The 19,329-nt window shown below is 55.1% G+C and overlaps 1 protein-coding gene across 3 annotated transcripts in view; it reads left to right on the top strand.

Annotated features, from left to right (window-relative positions):
• MST1R (macrophage stimulating 1 receptor) overlaps positions 1-19,329 on the top strand; it is a 56,987-nt gene that overhangs the window by 13,974 nt on the left and 23,684 nt on the right. For all 3 annotated transcript variants that reach the window (XM_039480724.1, XM_039480725.1, XM_039480722.1), the window contains exons 3-8: positions 5,363-5,551; positions 6,104-6,229; positions 6,649-6,819; positions 10,953-11,128; positions 11,989-12,166; positions 12,596-12,741. In XM_039480724.1, coding sequence (XP_039336658.1) covers positions 5,363-5,551; positions 6,104-6,229; positions 6,649-6,819; positions 10,953-11,128; positions 11,989-12,166; positions 12,596-12,741 — 986 coding nt within the window. The remainder of the gene's footprint in view (positions 1-5,362; positions 5,552-6,103; positions 6,230-6,648; positions 6,820-10,952; positions 11,129-11,988; positions 12,167-12,595; positions 12,742-19,329) is intronic.

Below are 19,329 nucleotides of genomic sequence, written 5' to 3'. Positions count from 1 at the left end.
TGGTGACCCGACTGGGGCTCAGTATGATGCCACAAGATGGCATTTCTGGGTTTGCAGTTTGCTTTTTGAAAGCCTTTGGCCCCTTGTGTGTGTGTGTTAGGGCACAGCCATGACATGCTCGCCCATGGGGAAGTCGGATAGCGGTCCTGTAATTAAAACTGCACTGTAATGCAGTCACCCCAGGGGCAGAACTCAAACTGCACGTCCGCCCTTTAATCTCCTGTTTCCTAACGTCTGAGGGCCGGGCTGTCACCTCCCTGGTGTTCCTGTGCCATGGTTTGTTGCTCTGCGAAGATGGGAAGTGCTGGCGACTGGAGCCCTGTTGGGAGTCCCTCCTGCAGCCTTGCTCTTAGTGCTCCCCCTCAGTGGGACTCTGTGTCTGCCAGTAGCAGAACACAGCTGGATTTTGTCTAAGCAGATGCAGATGTGCAGAGGGAAGCGCCCTGTCACCTGATCCCCGCGCTGGAAGAACCAGAGGCTGTGAACTTCAGCCCCTGGAGGCTGTGAAATGCTGTGGGTAGCAGGGACGTGGAGGGGGCGGTGAGGCGAGGCGGAGGCTGTCTGGGATAGGGTGCAACAGGGCAGCCCTTTGCCCTGTGACTGGCTGTGCTTGTGCATAGCCTGTAGCTCCATTCTGGGTAGAGGAGAGGGGTGGGCCAGAGGGTGTCTGTGGCCGCACAGCTACAACACTGCAGCTGTGCCCCAGTAGAGCTGCAGCCTAAACACTTCCTGTGCCAGCTAAGGGGTTTTCTCATGGCTGGAGTGAATCCAGCTCTCTGAGAGGCAGTAGCTAGGTAAAGGGAGAATTCTGTTAGCCTAGCTGTGTCTGCATTAGGGGTTAGGCCAGCATAACTACAGTGTTTGGGGTGACGTTTTCCCAGCCGAGTGATGTTGGATTTTTAAGTGTAGCCCAGCCTGAGGCTGTGTACCGAGCCCTGATCTCAGCTGGATCCCTTTCCCCTCCCCGGTTTCATCTCCTGGGAGTTCTGCCCTGGAGGAATGGGAACCCACCACGTTTCCTGGAAGTGTGATGGAAAATCCTCTCTCCACGGAGGCTGCTGTGGCTTTTTGGTCCAGCTTCGTCTCCTTCCTTCCACTATTGTGTGTCACGGGGTCAGGCCAAGCCCCTTGCCTTTAGGAGTGGGAGGGGCCTAAGTATTTACTCTTGCCAGATGTCTTGTCCGTTTCCCAAGAGCGCCTGGCATGAGCTCATGCTCTGTTTACAGTTGGCCGCCCTCCTCTTCTGCAGCAGCTGCCTGGAGCTGTGCGAGTCCCAAAAGCAGGGAAATTGGGCTGCCTGCTCCAGATGGGTTGGGTGCTGGTGCACGTGGAGGAAGGGGTGGGTGTTATGACTCCAGGTGAGACAGCTAAGCTGTGCAAGCGAGAGGCAAACAGGCCTTAAGTTAGGAGCTGCCTGTGGATTCAACAGCAGGATAGCAAATGGTACGCAGCCAACGCGAGGCAGGACAGAAACACTGCGTCTTCATCTCCGGGACCTCTGACTGTAGCCAGAGGGAGCTTTGCTTCCTGTGAACCCGGTCCTGAAAGTCCCATCACAGGCTTAATGTGCCACCCTGCTCTGGTTGTAATCTGCACCAGTATGTTCTGACCTACCTGCTGAGGTAGTGCTGGTGCCAGCGGTTCCTCACGCCCCTGGGGTGACTAGCTAGCAAGGCCCTAGCGGTAGCGACCTCATCTCCAGGGATGGCGTGCGTCAGATCCCATGGAGCCTCCCTGTGGGACTGTCTGTGCCAGGCCCATGGATGTGGCTCTGGGCCAAGCGATGGAGATGGGTTTCCGAGGGCACTGCTGTGTGGCCTGGAACATTGAGGACATCTGTCCTCCTCCTTCCTGTCCATCCTACGCCCTGATCATCAGCTTCCTTTAGGAGCCCTTGGCTCTAGCAGCTCGGGTTCAGTTCACTGGCTGCTGGTCCCAGGGCAGGAGGTCTCCATCCGGCAGTGTGTGTGTCACAAGAGCGGCTTGCACATCATGCCTCCAGAGTGCTGCATGGCTTTGGTCTTCTGGCTCCCTGGTGGGGGGAGAGTTGCGCCTCAGTGCCCCCCCCCCCCCGTACAGCGCAGCGCATGTTACTGGACAGTGACTCATCTCTGTGCTGCCCCCTGCACCGGGTGGGTGGCTGGCCTCTCCTTCTGTGCCTTGGCACAGGCATCATCCCTTCTCCTTTGTCTTCCCCGCCCACTTCTGGCACTGTTCCACCTTCCGTCCATACCTGTCCTGCTCTGGCTGGGAAGTCACCTGCTCTGTGGATGGCCTTGGGTGGTCAGCCCAGGCATTATCCCTCTGAGCAGCCATATGGAGCATGGGCCGCTGAGCTGTGTCTCTGGCCAGCTGGATCAGGGCCATGTGCTGCAGGGGAAGATGTTTTCAGGAAGCTGACCTGCAGCTGTGCCACCTCCACTCCTCTGCCCCTCTCCCATCTGTCCTGCCTGCCCCTCCTGGGGCAGTCCAACCTCCTCCCCTGCCCCAGGGCTGAGAAACTCTGGGATCAAGGCAGGGAGTTTGCCCATTATCCCAAGAGAGACTTCCCTGCAAGGGAAACAGCTCTAAAATTTCCTGGCAGCTGCCTGGCATTCATCCAAGTGCCCAGGAGCTGCTGCTTCCCTTGCAGCTACCGGCAGTATCTGTTCCCTTGCAGCATCTCTTGTCTGTGGCTTAACGGCCAGTCCTGTGGCCAGGCCTCTCTCGCTGCTGGCAGGGGCGGCTCTAGGCACCAGCAAAGCAAGCAGCTGCTTGGGGCAGCCTATTTGCAGGGGCGGCAGCTGGCAGGGATCCAGCCTGGGAGCTGAGAACCAACAGGGGGCCCTGGAAGCTGTAGTTCCTTGGTTAGCTCCCTGCCTATAGAGCCAGCCCTGGAGCAGGGAAAGAACTACATTTCCCAGCATTCCCTTGGCTGCTATCAGTATGGTAGCTGAAACCTCATGCTGCAGCTTGTGGTGAATGGAGAGCTCACTGCTGGAGCGGGGTGGCATTGTGAATGGGGAACAAGTGTGCCCAAGGAGTAGAAGGCTTTGGCCCAGCTATCCCCTTCAGAAGATTTCCCCAGACTGGATTAGGGATACTGGTGTGAACTCACCTTGCAGCCCCCAAAGAAGGAATTGGGTGGACTAAATGGACAGTGCCCCCTCTCTATCTGAAGCCTAGCAAGGGAGGTATGTGGATCCCACTAGAATTTAAAATGAAAAGTAAGGGAGGGGAGGCTCTGGACCTGGGCAGGTTTAGATACAGTACCAGGCACGTAGGAGGATTTCCACTTCTGAGCCATGGAAGCAGAAATTGACTTTTCCTTTCCAGATTTAGCTAATATTCAGAAAGGGAATCTAGCACCTGCCTTCCAGATTTGAACACCTCAAAATTCATGAGTGCTCAGGCTCAATTTGGGCAGCTGTTACTTCATTTCTCCCAAATCAAATATACTGATCCACTGTAATTTGCTGTAGAAAAAGTAGGATAAAATTGAGCAAGAAATGCTTCCCCAGTGGTTATTAGGACTGGAATTGCTATTTTCAAAAGCCATTGCCTTTTTTTTAGTTTTATTTGTTTAAAAGGAAGACAGTGATATTGCATTGGCAAATTCCCCATAGAAAGAAAGAGTGGAACAAAAGAATAATAAAGGCACCTCAACTTTTCCTCATTTATGGAGGACAGTCTGATAATATGCACCCAGATATCCTCCAATCACACAAGCTGAAAATTGTTCCACTTTACTGCAATTCTATAACCATATGGGAACCAATCCTGTCTGTGTTCTGTGCACATCCAAAATTCCTGCTGAATGACCCACCCTGGGAGCAAGTTACCAGTGACCCAGGGCTAGGGCAGCACGGGGTGTGGGGGGAGAGTCCAGGGCTGGGGTGGCACGGGGTGTGTGTGGGGGGAGAGCCCAGGGCTGGGGCGGCACGGGGTGTGTGTGTGGGGGAGAGCCCAGGGCTGGGGCGGCACGGGGTGTGTGTGTGGGGGGAGAGCCCAGGGCTGGGGCGGCACAGGGTGTGGGTGTGGGGGGAGAGCCCAGGACTGGGGCAGCAGGGGGTGCGGGTGGGGGGAGGCCCAGAGCTGCGGCGGCAGGGTGTGCAGGTGGGAGGGGAGAGCCCAGGGCTGGTGCAGTGGGGAGCAGCCCAGGGCTGGGGTGGGAGCAGCCAAATTTTTTTTTTTTGCTTGAGGTGGCAAAAAACCTAGAGCTGGCCCTGGCTTCTGGTGATTTCCAGCTGACCCGGGCTTCTGCAGAAAGGGGAGCTGGAGATCAGGGGAGTCCCCTTCTTCTCGCCCGGCCAGTGCCAAGCCCAAAGGCTACCTACACCTGCAGGTGCCAAGTTCTGTGTAGCACCATGGGGGATGTTCTGGGCCAATCAGTTACTGAGATCATTTTGTATTTGTTGATTGCATCAACTTCAGCTTCTGGGCAATGCACCCCGTAGTGCAAGGTGGGATGTATGGGGGGTGGGGAGGGAGGTTAGGGGGTGTATGGGTGGGTGCTATGGAGTTGGGGGATGTATAGATGGGTGCTGGAAGGCTGGATGATACTGGGGTGCAGCGGGTGAATGGGGGCTGGGTGGTACTGGGGAGTTGAGGGCAGGGCCGCCCACAGGGGGGGGGCAAGTGGGGCAATTTGCCCTGGGCCCTGCATGGCCCCCACGAGAATATAGTATTCTATAATATTGCAACTTTTTTTTATGGAAGGAGCCCCCAAATTTGCTTTGCCCCAGGCCCCCTGAATCCTCTGGGCAGCCCTGGTTGGGGGTATATGGGTGGTACTGGGATGCTGGGGGGTTGGGAGCGTATGGGTGGATGCTGGGGGGTTGGGTGGTACTGGAGTTCAGGGGGTGTATGGGTGGGTGCTGGGGGGTTGGGGTGTATGGGGGTTGGGTGGCACTGGGGAGTTGGGGGTGTATGGGTGGTACTGGGATGTTGGGGGTTGGAATATATGGAGGGTTGGGAGACTGGGTGGTATTGGGGAGTTGGCAGTATATGGGTGATACATCCCAACCCCCCAGCATCCCAGTATGGGTGGGTGCTGGGGGGCTGGGTGATACTGGGAGGGTGGGGTGTATAGGTGGGAATGTGGAGCTGACTGCTGGTGGTAGCGGGAGGAAGCCGGGCAGGGGGTAGCTGGAAGTGGCTGGGGCCAGCAGTGGATTCCCTGTCCCCTTTCCCCCCAGCTGCTCCCTCCCCACGGGTGGCCAGCACAGGGAGCACTGAGTAGCAGGGCGGGGGCAGCGCCCCCAGATGCAGTGGGAGCACAGGCAGGTCCATGTGTGACACCGGGCAGCCGGCGGGGAGAGGGGGAGGAAGACAGGGGGGTGGTGGAGGTGCCACAGGGAGCTAACGCTGTGCGATGTCCCAGTTGAACCTCTCGTCTCCGGTGGTGGATACCAGCTGCTGGAACAAGCCCACCTTGGTCACCACAGCCCCCTACAAGGTGGATCTGTTCAATGGGAACATGGCCGGAGTCCTGCTCACCTCCATCTTTGTGATGGCCCAGGGCAATGTGACGGTCGCCCACCTGGGCACGGCGGAGGGGCGCATTATGCAGGTAGGCTCTGCGGTGCCAGGCTCCGCGGCTGTGTCCCGTATCCACTCCAAGGGGGCTGCAATGCCAGCCCCTCCAGCAGGGGGCGACACGCCCTGGGATGCTCCAATGGTTTCCAAAGCTCACGCGGGGCGTCCATCCCGTGGAACTGACACGGGCCGGATAAAATGGGGAAAATCATGACTGGACTTGGGGCTCTGTGACTGGCTGCCAGTTACAATGACCCAGTTACAATTGGCCCAATCCAAAGCACCTCCATCCCTTTCCCTGGTGCTATTGTTGTGCTGCCACTACCGTAGGCTCACCTCCTCTCCCTGCGGCTGGCTGGGCTTGGAGGAGTCAGCTGCCTCCATCCAGCCATGTCGTCAGGCCACTGGCTGGGCCTGAGCAGCACTGGGGTGTCATGCAGACACTGTAGACCCCCACTTCCCTGGGATTGCAGGGAGCCGAGGCACGGTGCCCCGCACAGGGCAGTGCTACTCTCCTCCCGTGGGGGTTGGCTGGGCCATGTCCCCCAGGTTTCCTTGGGGTCGCTCGCTCTCTCCCCCCCCCCAGGTGGTGCTTCAGCGATCCAGCTCCTACACCGTCACCTTGGCCAATTTCTCCCTGGGAAAGGAGCTGCCAGTGCTGCGGGAGGTTGGCCTGCTGCAAGACTCTCTGCTTTTCGCCACTGGAAACAAGGTGAGACAGGCGAGTGTTTGCCCCCAACCTCGCTGGGCTGGGGTCTCCCACTTCGGCCGGGTCGGGAAGGCACTTTGTGCCCTGGCCCCAAATGGGATTGGAGCCCTGGACTGCCTCTGAGTGCTGTGGGGTGTAGGCAGGTGGTCTGCATGTTGGGCTGCTGAGCCGGCTGTCCTGCCAGCTGGTCAGTCCTGGGGAGATGTGCTGGCTGGGCCGTGGGGTTCATTGCAGCCCCTCATCTGTGGCTGGGAGGCAGCAGTGGCTGTGCCATGGGGCATTCCAGCTGCAGGAAGTCCATGTCCTGCCCTCCTGGCACTGAGGAGTGTGTGGAGGTCCCTGTTCAGTGGGTGCTTTGTGGCTGCCTCGAGATCTCCGCGAGCCTCGGCCCCGCACGCTGACATTCTCCCTTTCCCCTGAAGGTGTCTCAAGTCGCCATTACCGGCCCAGGCTGCCGCCACTTCCTGACGTGCCAGCGCTGCCTGCGGGCAGAGCGCTTCATGCGGTGTGGCTGGTGTGGGGGCGTGTGCACTCGGCAGGTGGACTGCGCGGCACTATGGACAGAGAAGAGCTGCCCTCCCATCCTCACTGACGTAGGCCCCTGAACTGTCCCCCACGCTGTGCCTCCTTGTATGCTGCACTGGCTCTTGCCCTGCCACGGGGCCCACGCTTTGCACTCCGCTTTCTCCAGTGCACCTTGATACGTCCTCCTGCTACATGCAGCCCCTAGGGCCCTGGATCCAAAACACACCCACTGCCAATCCTACCCTGGAGGGAGTGGTGCTGCCTGGCTGCTGCACTGACCCAGGCTTTCTTTCATGCTCACCCCCGATCCCCTTTCCTAGCTCTGCAGTAACCTGGGCATTTCCCTCCCCCAAGGGGGGCTGGCAGGGGACATGCTGCTCTTGGCAGGGACTGGCTTTGTGCCAGGCTGGGGGGAGAGGGCAGGGTTTGTCACCTATCAGAGGAACATGGACATTGCCAGACTGGGTCAGAGCAGAGATCCATCTGGCCCAGCCTCCCAGGGACCAGAGGTGTTAGCCCTCTGCACACAGGTCCCCTCCTGGTCTCTAATAGGTTGGCTTAAGCCCTGAGGCAAGAGGTTCAATATCCCTGCCAGATTTGTTATTAATTATGACAGCTCTGGCTATTCTCATTGTCCGTGCCCATGTCCAATCTCTTTTTGCATTGTGTCAAGTTCCTGGCCTCTGCAGTTTCTGGTGGCAGAGAGTTCCACAGTCTGCCTGCATGTTGTGTGCAGAAGTATTGCCTTTTATTGGTTTGAATCTCCCATCTTGTAATGTCCTCTGCCCCATCTTCCCTTCCCTAGATCTGGCAATATTTTATTGCCGTTTCTCATGTGCCCTCTCATTTGGGTCTAAGGTAACTGCCCTGTGTCACAGACTCCCAGGACTCGTGCTCTTTCTTGGCTCCTCACAGTCCCTGGGAGGAACTGCCTTCAGTGCGACAGCCCTTCTCTGTCTCAGTCTACTCTGTCTCGGGGGTTAAGCCGTAGTCCCCTGGAACCGCACCTCTCTGAGCCTTCAGCACGTCTGTCTCTTGCCTTGGGCCCCCTCAGGGAGCCCACTCACTCTGGACCCCCAGGGCCTCCATCCCCAGAGGGAATAATGCAACCCTGTTCTCTAGACCGGAGTGACTCTCAGCCAGCGTATAACAGGAGGGTTTATTGAGCATCTGAACCCAGCACAGGAAACTCTCTGGGCCCTCAGGCCTGGCCTCCCTCAGCACCGTACATCTAGGTCTCTCCTGCATCCAGGTGGGCTCTGGCTGCTCTCTCTCCCTAGTCCAGAAGCCCCCTCCTTCCAGATAGTCATCCTATATCATCTCCTGCAACAGCTCCTCCCCATCTTTTGTCTTCGGTCCCAGCTAAACAGGTAACCTGGGCTCCTCTCTTCCATCCTTTGTTCCCCTCTGGCTGGAACTGGTTGGTCAGATCACCAGGGTCCTTTCTCCTCAGCCCTTTGTCCTCCCACTGGCCAGAACCAGATGACTGCCAAGCTGGGCTGGGCCTCCTGGTCACCAGGTCACCAGTTGCTAGGGTCCCCATCTCCAGGCAGTTTTCTGGAGTCCTTACTGCTAGGTGAGGTTACACGTGGTCCTCTGCAAAAACAAACTCCCTCTCCCACCACCTCCCTCCTGCAGAGACTCAAACAGGGCAGAGGGGGCGGTTAGCAGCTGCTCCTGAGCGTGTTTGTTAGTTCAGCTTCCCCTCCAACCTTGCCAAAGGCCAGCTCCCCGGCAAGGACTGGTTACACCGAGGGCTCTGCATTGCTGCAGCACGTGAGGATAAGGGCTCTGCTGTGCTGGGCCCTGTACACACCCAGGATAACAGATAGCTGTCCTGATCAGCTGACAGAGCAGACAGATGCAGGGCAGGGGAAAGCCTCGAACTAACCAGCAGAGTGACCCATGGGATGGCAGCAAGCGGTTTAAAAACATCTCTGTTAACATGGGTGTGACGTTCTCCTCTGGTGTTATCTGGACCAGTGATCTTCTAGGTCACTCCAATCCTTGACTTTGGCGGCCAGCCTTACCCCGCTCTGCTGTGAGAACCCCCACTCCTGGGCTGTTCATCCACAGCCTCTGGCATGTAAGCTGCTCCCAGCTACTTGCAAACAAATGACACTAGCCAATATCTCTGGTCCCAGACACAACCCTAGGAACCTCTGTCTTGCAGTGTCCAGTTATGCTCGCTGGATGCTGCAAGCTTATATAAGTTCATCAATTTAACAAAGAAATTGATATGAACCAGGCTTGTTATCCCAAGGGGAGCCTCTGACACGCTGCAAACCAAATGCACTGCTTCAGGTAGAATAGACAAACAGATTTATTAACTATAAAGGTAGATTAAGTGATTATAAATCAAAGCATAACAAGTCAGATTTGGTCAAATGAAATAAAAGCAAAACTCATTCTAAGCCGCTCCTAACACTTTCAATGTCCTTAAAAACATAGATGCTTCTCACCAGAGGCTGGCTGGTTACTTCTCTGTCAGGCTCTCCCCTTTGATCAGCATTTCAGTTGCATGGTGGTGGTGGTGTCTGTAGATGTAGGTGGAGGAGAGAGGAAGCATGGCAAAATGTGTCTCCCTTTTATCATGTCCTTCCTTTCCTCTTGGCTCCTCCCCATTCCCCTCAGAGTCAGGTGAGCATTACTTCATCGCAGTCCCAAACTGACCAGAGGAAGGGGGTGACTCCCTCTAGGGTCTAACAGATTCTTTTGTTCCTGCCTAGGCCAGTGTCCTTTGTTCCTGTGAGGCTGGGCTGGGTTTGTCCCATCCATGCCCTGATGAGATGTGAACCGCCTCTCTGCTCTTGAAGGGTTTTTGCATGAGCTTGTTCTAAGCCATGAGGATACATTTTCAGCCTCATAACTATATACATGAAATTATAACCTATAACATAACTGTAACAATTACTATAACATCACTATAACAGCCATGTTCAGTGCATCATGAGCCTTCCGAAGACACCCAACATGACAAACTTTGCATTGGATACCACACAATCATTTTATAAAGATGAACGTGAGGGTGTAGGGTGTTCTCCCGAGGTACAGAGCATCACAATGGGGAAATGCCTCCTTTCCCCCTCTTCTAAGCCCCTGGATGGCTGGTCAGATGCTTCCCCGGGGGCACCTTGGCATCACTTGCAGCACTTGCGGGCATCTCCTCCTCATGCCCAGCTGCTAAGTTGCATTAGAAGAAGTTATAAACTCTAGTACTGGAAGAGGTTATTTCCCAGCATTGCCCTTCCACAGGACTGCTGCCTGCTGGGAAGCTGTCACAGTCCCCCTCAGGGGGTTCTTCCAGGCAGAGAGCTGCCATGGGCCCCCTCAGGGTGTCCTGTCAGACGCAGAGCTGTCATGGGCCCCCTCAGGCCTCCTGCTGGGCGGGGAGCTGTCACAGGCCCCTTGGGGTGTGCTGCTGGGTGGGGAGCTGACACAGGTCCCCTTGGTGTCCTGTGGGGTGGGGAGCTGTCATGGGCCCCCTCGGGTGTCCTGCCAGGGGGGGAGCTTTTACAGGCTCCCTTGGGCGTCCTGCTGGGTGGAGAGCCATCATGGGCTGCCTTGGGCATCCTGCCAGGGGGGGAACTGTCTGTCACGGGCCCCCTGGGAGCGTCCTGCTGGGTGGGGAGCTGTCATGGGCCCCCTCAGGGGGTCCTGCCGGGCAGGGAGCTATCAGGGGTCCCCTAGGGACAGCCTGCTGCATGGGGGCCGTCACAAACCCCCTCAGCGCTGGGGAGCTCTTCAGCTTCTGCTGTCGTAGCTCCTGCCCTGGACGCTGGAGGCTGCTGGTTTGGTCCTTGGGGTGTGAGCCACACTGGATCCATCATATCATTGCAGGCTGTGGTGGCTGCAGGGACAACAGGTGGGTTTGGACAAGGGGGAGGGTGGGCACGGCCCCCAACGCCATCTGCTGCTGCCTCCCCCCCCCCGTGAGGGAGTCGTGCCCTGTCAGTGCGCTGGGGTCCCCTCAGCCTGCCATTGGACGTGCCTCCTGCCATAGCCCAGGGCTCACCAAACGGTTTTGCCACAGGGGCAGCCTCTGGCCTGCACCCTCCCTTCCTCACCAGGGCTGCCCACCTGCTGCCCATGAGCTGGGTGGGTGAGCCCTGTGCTGCTGTTGGGGGTCCGAGAGTGGAGAGCCGGGATGTCTGGGGGCTGGGGTGGGCCGGGGATGTGATGCTGCCTTGTTTCCCCTCAGTTCCACCCCCGAAGGGCCCCCTTGCATGGCCGCACCCGGGTGACGCTCTGTGGGATGGGCTTCCAGTCACGCAGGCACTTTGCCGCCGTTGGGTCTCCCGTGGCTGGCAGCACCTACCGGGTGACGGTGGGGCAGAGGAACTGCACCGTGCTGCCTGAAGAGAGCCTGGACAGGAGGTAGGGGGTGGTGGTAGGGCTCTGGGGTTGCTGTCGGGGCTGCCACTGACCTGGGGATAGAAGTTTCTGTGGCTGACTCACCTGGGGGTGGGGCTTTCCTTCCTGGCCAGGGGCAGCTCAGAACATGGGTGGGGAGGGGGAAGAGGCAACTTCCCCATTCAGCTTGTGGGGTGCTTGGAGCACCCCCCCCCCGACCTCCGCCAGTTTAGGTAGTAGAGAGAAGGCGGAGCAGGGTGGTTCTTGAATCAGCTCCCTCTCTCCCCCCACACCCTGGTGGGCCCCTCTCTCTGCAGTATGACCCTGGCCCGTGCTCTGTCTGCATTTGAGCTGCAGCATCTCCCCAGGTGGGGCCCCTTCACGTACGGGTGCCAGGAGCTGGCAGCTTTCCCGAGTGGAAACGGGCTGGCAGTACGTGATGGAATCAGCTCCTCCAGGCACGCAGCCACTGGCCTTTCCCCACAGCACGAGTCACCAGTGTTGGCACCCCAGTGAGTTCTGCCCCATGTCATGCAGCCACTGCCCCAAGCAACCAGGCCTTTTAGGAGGGGGCTGGAGTAGTATGGACAAGAGGGGCTGTGGGTCAGGACTGAGGGGCACCAGCAGATTTGCCGTCAGACTCGGAGCATGGGCAGCTGGTGGCACCCACTGGGGTTTGTACCAGAGGCATTCAGCGATTGCCAGGGTGGTTTTGGCGACAGTCCAGTGACTTTCCCTCTCAGAGCCACTCCCCGGCTGGTGCCCCTGCTCTGCGGATGGTGACAGGACACGGCATGGGTGTGGGCCCCACTGTTGTCCTCTCTGGCTGGGGTAGGGGGTTGGGCCTGCCCCCGTGTCTCAGTGCTCCCTGTTGTGTCCCACAGGCCCCCCATGCTGGCCCCCACCAAAGCCGCTGTGGACGTGCTGGTGTGCGAGCTGGAGCTGAGCAGCGACCATGTGGTGGCAGGGCCTGTCACGGTTCAGCTCACCATCGAGGAGCAGACGAAGGACCCGCCCTTCCACGTCAGTGGCTCCTCATCCCTCAGTGGCTTCATCTTTGTGGTACGTCCTTTCCCCTGCCTGCCTCCCAGCTGCAGGGACAGCCCCGCAGGAGAGCAGCCGCCCCCAGGCTGGAGCCAGGGGTCGGCAATGGGGCTTGCCTAGGAATGCTGCCCCCCAGTGCCAGCTGGGATCCCAGGGATGGCAGCTCCCGGAGCAGGGTTGGCAGACTTCCCATACCTGCTCTCCAGCCAGCGGCTCGTCCCTATCATGTGTCAGGCCCAGCCCCTCTGTAAGCAGGGCCTGGTGCCCAGCTGGGACACCGCCCCCCCCCGGCGCACCCCTCCCTTGCCTTGCACCATCCCATCACCACCTCTTTGTGTCTGGCATGGAGGCAGCTGGCCCGGCGGCATGCTGGAGAGGTTCCCCTCTGGGGATGACCTGCCCCCTACTTCCCTTGGTAAAGGCCCCATGCCCTCTGTGGCTCCGCAGGTGCCGAATGTCACTGCTGTCCACCCTGTGTACGGTCCGCTGGCCGGCGGGACCCAGCTCTCCATCTGGGGCCGAAACCTGACTGTGGGAAGCAGCTGGAGGGTGACGCTCGGAGGGGCAGAGTGCCCCGTGGTGGGGCAGCAGAGGTACAGCAAGCATGAAGCTCTCATTGCTGCATTGGCTTGGGGGGCTGGGCTTGGGGGGCTGGGCTTGGGCCATCGGCTCTAGGTCAGGGTAGCTAAAACCTTCATATTGGACAGCCGTATGGTGAGTGGCCCAGCTGAGAAGGGGTAGGTCAGAGCGGCCTGGGAGCTACCTTCCCTGAATTGGCCTCTCAGCTGGAGTTGCTCAGGTCAGGGCCAGATTAACTTTTTGTGGGCCTGGCGCCAAACATATTTGTGGGCCCCCCTGGGGAATGATTGTAAAAGGGGCTGGGGGTAAAAGCACAGTGGGGCAGGAGCTAGGGTTGGTCTCTGGAGCAAGGGAGGGGTCAGGGGTAAACTGCAAGCGCAGCAGGGCTGGGGAGGGGGGTAAATAGGATCCGCCCCTGCCCACATAGAGCGGGTACCTATCTGGTTCTACCCCATTCTCTTTGTGTCTCTCTGCACTGAGGTGTCCCTCCTCCCACAGCAGGAGGACAGGTTCTCTTCCAGCCCTCTGGGGTGGGTGTTGGGAGTGGGATGAGCAGAGGCTAATGTGGTTCCTCCTATAACCAGACATTTAGTTTCCAGTCAGCACTGCTGACTAGACACTCAGGCCCCATTTTCTACTGGAGTTTCCAGTCTAAAACTGGATACCTGGCAACAGGGCTGCCGGAAAAGCCTGATGGGGGGAGAGGGGCAAGCAATCATTTTTAAAAGTAAGAGGGCTAAGCCTTAAGTGGGGGGAAGTGGCGGGTGGACTAGGGAGTGGAGAGGAGCTAGTGGGCAGGGCCATGTCTGCTGTACTGCCTAGGTTGGTTGGAGACTGTGGGGTTCAGCTAACACAGGATCCAGGGCCGGTGCAAGGATATTTTGCACCCTAAGTGAAACTTCCACCTTGCACCCCCCACCCCCCGAGCATCACTTATTATAAATTTTCAAAAATGAACACAGTGGAGAACACATCTGGAGTCACAGTGGAGTCACAGGGGGCTAGGGGTGTGTGAAGGGGGTACAGGTTTCAGGGCAAGGGCTGAGGGGACGTGAGGGAGGATGCAGGAGTCAGGGCTGGGGCGGTGTAGTGGGTGCAGGGGTCAGGACGGGGGCTGGCTGTGTGTGTGGGGGTACAGGAGTCAGGGAAGGGGGCTAGGGGTGTGTGAGGGGGTGCAGGGGGCTGGGTGTGTGTGAGGGGGTGCAGTGGTTAGGATGGGCTGGGGGTGTGGGCTGGGGTTGTGGGGGTGCTCACACAGGAGGTTGGAGGGGGTATGCCCCAATTCCAGCCCCTTCTCCAAGGCCTCACCCCCACCTCTTCTCCTCCTCCTCCTCCCCAGAGTGGCATGCTGCGGCTTGCTCCTCCTCCCCCCTCCTGCTGGCAAGCAGCTGATCCAGCTGATTGGTGGTGGGGGAAGGCAGGGGGGAGGGAATGTAGGATGCTGGGGAAAGAGGTGGGGCAAGAGCCAGGCTGCCGGCAGAGGCTGCCATGGAGCCCCAGTAGCCTGCAGCGTCAAGCTTCTCTGACCCCACAGGAGAGAGCAGAGGTGGAGAAGAGCGAGCCGGGGCCCCTTTCCACCGTGGGCCTGACACCAGTGGTGCCATTGTAAATCCGGTATTGGCTCTGGTCATTGCATGTGTGGCTGTAATGATGCTTCTTCTGGTGGGACACAACTGAGAGCATCAATTTAGGACAAATTGCTTAGAGCAGGGCAGTTATGGCCCCAGGCTGGTGGTTCTCCACTTCTAAGGTGCACCAAACCAGCCAAACAGAGAGGACTTTGGTTTTACCACACTGGCTAACCATAGGTCATAATTCCCTTAGACACTCCAGTTTCCAGTATCACCACCAGTGCCACTCATTATGGGGATGAATGGTTATGAAAACGAATACTCTAGTAAAAGTATTCAGGCAGGGCAGAAAAGGTGGGGGAGTTGCATTGTACGTAAGAGAGCAGGATGACTGCTCAGAGCTCCAGTATGAAACTGCAGAAAAACCTGAGTGTCTCTGGATTAAATTTAGAAGTATGAACAACAAGGGTAATGTCGTGGTGGGAGTCTGCTACAGACCACCCGACCAGGGGGATGAGGTGGACGAGGCTTTCTTCCAGCAACTAACAGAAGTTGCTAGATCACAGGCCCTGGTTCTCATGGGTGACTTTAATCACCCCGATATCTGCTGGGAGAGCAATACAACAGTGCACAGACAATCTAGGAAGTTTCTGGAAAGTGTAGGGGACAATTTCCTGGTGCAAGTGCTGGAGGAACCAACTAGGGGAAAAGCTCTTCTTGACCTGCTGCTCACAAACAGGGAAGAAATAGTAGAGGAAGCAATAGTGGATGGGAACCTGGGAGGCAGTGACCATGAGATGGTCGAGTTCAGGATCCTGACACAAGGAAAAAGGGAAAGCAGTAAAACAGAGACCCTGGACTTCAGAAAAGCAGACTTCGACTCCCTCAGGGAACTGATGGGCAAGGTCCCCTGGGAGAATAACATGACGGGGAAAGGAGTCGAGGAAAGCTGGCTGTATTTCAAAGAAACCTTATTGAGGTTGCAGGAACAAACCATCCCGATGTGTAGGAAGAAAAGTAAATATGGCAGGCGACCAGTGAAATCCTTGCTCATCTTAAACACAAAAGAACAGCTTACAAGAAGTGGAAGATTGGACAAATAACCAGGGAGGAGTATAAAAGTATTGTTCAGGCATGCAGGTGTGAAATCAGGAAGGCCAAATCACACTTGGAGTTGCAGATAGCCGGAGATGTTAGGAGTAACAAGAAGGGTTTCTTTAGGTATGTTAGCAACAGGAAGAAAGTCAAGGAAAGTGTGGGCCCCTTCCTGAATGAGGGAGGGAACCTAGTGACAGAGGATGTGGAGAAAGCTAGTGTACTCAATGCTTTTTTTGCCTCTGTCTTCACAGACAAGGTCAGCTCCCAGACAGCTGCACTCCGCAGCACGGTATGGGGAGGAGGTGACCAGCTCTCTGTGGAGAAAGAAGTAGTTCGGGACTATTTAGGAAAGCTGGACGAGCACAAGTCCATGGGGCCGGATGCGCTGCATCCGAGGGTGCTAAAGGAGTTGGCTGATGAGATTGCAGAGCCATTGGCCATTATCTTTGAAAAATCATGGCGATCGGGGGAGGTCCCGGATGACTGGAAAAAAGCTAATGTAGTGCCCATCTTTAAAAAAGGGAAGAAGGAAGATCCAGGGAACTACAGGCCAGTCAGTCTCACCTCAGTCCCTGGAAAAATCAAGGAACAGGTCCTCAAGGAATCAATCCTGAACCACTTAAAGGAGGGGAAAGTGATCAGGAACAGTCAGCATGGATTCACCAAGGGCAAGTCATGCCTGACTAACCTAATTGCCTTCTATGACGAGATAACCGGCTCTGTGGATGAGGGGAAAGCAGTGGATGTGCTATTTCTGGATTTTAGCAAAGCTTTTGATACAGTCTCCTACAGTATTCTTGCCAGCAAGTTAAAGAAGTCTGGGCTGGATGAATGGACGGTAAGGTGGATAGAAAACTGGCTAGATGGTCGGGCTCAACGGGTAGTGATCAATGGTTCCATGTCTAGTTGGCAGCCGGTATCAAGTGGAGTGCCCCAAGGGTCGGTGCTGGGGCCGGTTTTGTTCAATATCTTCATTAACGATCTGGAGGATGGTGTGGACTGCACCCTTAGCAAGTTTGCAGATGACACTAAACTGGGAGGAGTGGTTGATATGCTGGCGGGTAGGGATAGGATACAGAGGGACCTAGACAAATTAGAGGATTGGGCCAAAAGAAATATGATGAGGTTCAATAAGGACAAGTGCAGAGTCCTGCACTTAGGACGGAAGAATCCCATGCACTGCTACAGACTAGGGACCGAATGGCTGGGCAGCAGTTCTGCAGAAAAGGACCTAGGGGTTACGGTGGACGAAAAGCTGAATATGAGTCAACAGTGTGCCCTTGTTGCCAAGAAGGCTAATGGCATTTTGGGATGTATAAGTAGGGGCATTTCCAGCAGATCGAGGGATGTGATCATTCCCTCTACTCAGCACTGGTGAGGCCTCATTTGGAGTACTGTGTCCAGTTTTGGGCCCCACACTACAAGAAGGATGTGGATAAATTGGAGAGAGTCCAGCAGAGGGCAACAAAAATGATTAGGGGGCTGGAGCACATGACTTATGAGGAGAGGCTGAGGGAACTGGGATTGTTTAGTCTGCAGAAGAGAAGAATGAGGGGGGATTTGATAGCTGCTTTCAACTACCTGAAAGGGGGTTCCAAAGAGGATGGATCGAGACTGTTCTCAGTGGTAGAAGATGACAGAACAAGGAGTAATGGTCTCAAGTTGCAGAGGGGGAGGTTTAGGTTGGATATTAGGAAAAAACTTTTTCACTAGTAGGGTGGTGAAGAACTGGAATGGGTTACCTAGGGAGGTAGTGGAATCTCCTTCCTTAGAGGTTTTTAAGGTCAGGCTTGACAAAGCCCTGGCTGGGATGATTTAGTTTGGTTTGGTCCTGCTTTGAGCAGGGGGTTGGACTAGATGACCTCCTGAGGTCCCTTCCAACCCTGAGATTCTATGATTCTAAGAAAAAAGGTTCTCTCGATCCCAAAGGACTAAGTCCCAGACCCAGGTCAATATACAAGTCAGATCTTACCCAGAAATCAGGCTGTTGCCAGTCCTTTAGAATCTAAGATATAAAGGTTTAATCATAAAAGAAAGAAATATAGATGGGAGTTAAAATTGGTTAAATGGAATCAATTACATACAGCAATGGCAAAGTTCTTGGTTCAGGTTTGTAGCAGTGATAGAATAAACTGCAGGTTCAAATCAAGTCTCTGGAGTACATCCACAGCTGTGATGAGTCATTCAGAGAGGACTTCGGTTTTACCCCACTGGCTAACCAGATGTCATACAAGCAATTCCTTTAGATACTCCAGTTCCCTTGTATCACCACCAGCACCTTGCCTTATGGGGATGAATGGTTATGAAAACCAATACCCCATGAAAAGAAAAAAGGTTCTCCCGGTCCCAAAGGACCAAGCCCCAGACCCAGGTCAATATACAAGTCGGATCTTACCCACAAATCACGCGGTTGTCAATCCTTTAGAATCTAAAATCTAAAGGTTTATTTAGAAAAAGAAAGAAATTATAGATGAGAGCTAAAATTGATTAAATGGAATCAATTACATACACTAATGGCAAAGTGATGGAATAAACTGCAGGTTCAAATCACGTCTCTGGAGTACATCCACAGCTGGGATGGGTCATTCAGTTCTTTGTTCAGAGTTTCAGTTTGTAGCAAAGTTCCTCCAGAGGTAAGAAGCAGGATTGAAGACAAAATGGAGGGGTTTCCAGGGCCTTTTATATTCTCTTCCCTATGGAAGGACACTCCTTTGTTTTTACTGTGGAAAATCACAGAAGCAAGATGGAGCTTGGAGTCACATGGGCAAGTCACATGTCCATGCATGACTGAGTTTGTAGGCGGACGCCATTGTTTACACATTAGTTTGAACATTCCCAGAAAAGCTCATACAGACAACATAATCATAACCAGCAAATCATAACCTTGTCATAGACACCACACTCGACAACATTTGTACAATATTTACTGCAAATTTGTAATAGTGGTTGCAACACTGATCTATATCGTCACAGTTTATGTCAATAACGTCACACCCCCAACGCAAAATTGATGCAGGAAGGGATGAGACAAACATCGCTGACTGCATCCCAAGAGCTCCCCATCCTTGGTCCTGTCTTACTACAGCTAATTATTAGCTGTATTAGTGTATAACAGAAATGGTTTCTCAAAGTCATGTTCAATAACATGATTGAATCTCTTTACACACTTAAGGTAAAACTTGGTTAGAACAATAGTGGATTGGATCCTTGCTCTTCCTGTATGTCTCATGTGATCTTTCCAAGAGCTAAAGAACATAGACTCATAGACTTTAAGGTCAGAAGGGACTATTATGATCATCTAGTCTGACCTCCTGCACAGGTAGGCCACAGCATCTCACCCACCCACTCCTGTAACAAACCCCTAACCTATGTCTGAGTTATTGAAGTCCTCAAATTGTGGTTTAAATACTTCAAGGTGCAGAGAATCCTCCAGCAAGTGACCCATGCCCCACACTGCAGAGGAAGGTGAAAAACCTCCAGGGCCTCTGCCAATCTGCTCTGGAGGAAAATTTCTTCCCGACCCCAAATATGGCGATCAGTTAAACCCTGAGCATGTGGGCAAGACTCAGCAAGCCGCACCCAGGAAAGAATTATCTGTAGTAACTCAGATCCCACCCCATCTAACATCCCATCACAGACCATTGGGCATATTTACCTGCTAATAATCAAAGAAGAATTAATTGCCAAAATTAGGCTAGCCCATCATACCATCCCCTCCATAAACTTATCAAGCTTAGTCTTGAAGCCAGATATGTCTTTTGCCCCCACCACTCCCCTTGGAAGGCTGTTCCAGAACTTCACTCCTTTAATGGTTAGAAACCTTTGTCTAATTTCAAGTCTAAACTTCCTAGTGTCCAGTTTATACCCATTTGTTCTTGTGTCCACATTGATACTAAGCTTAAATAATTCCTCTCCCTCCGATATTTATCCCTC

The sequence above is a fragment of the Mauremys reevesii genome, linkage group 7 (assembly GCF_016161935.1).
Source record: "Mauremys reevesii isolate NIE-2019 linkage group 7, ASM1616193v1, whole genome shotgun sequence".
Lineage (NCBI taxonomy): Eukaryota > Metazoa > Chordata > Testudines > Geoemydidae > Mauremys > Mauremys reevesii.
Note: the sequence above shows the minus strand (reverse complement) of the source record. Positions and strands in the feature narration are given on the sequence as shown.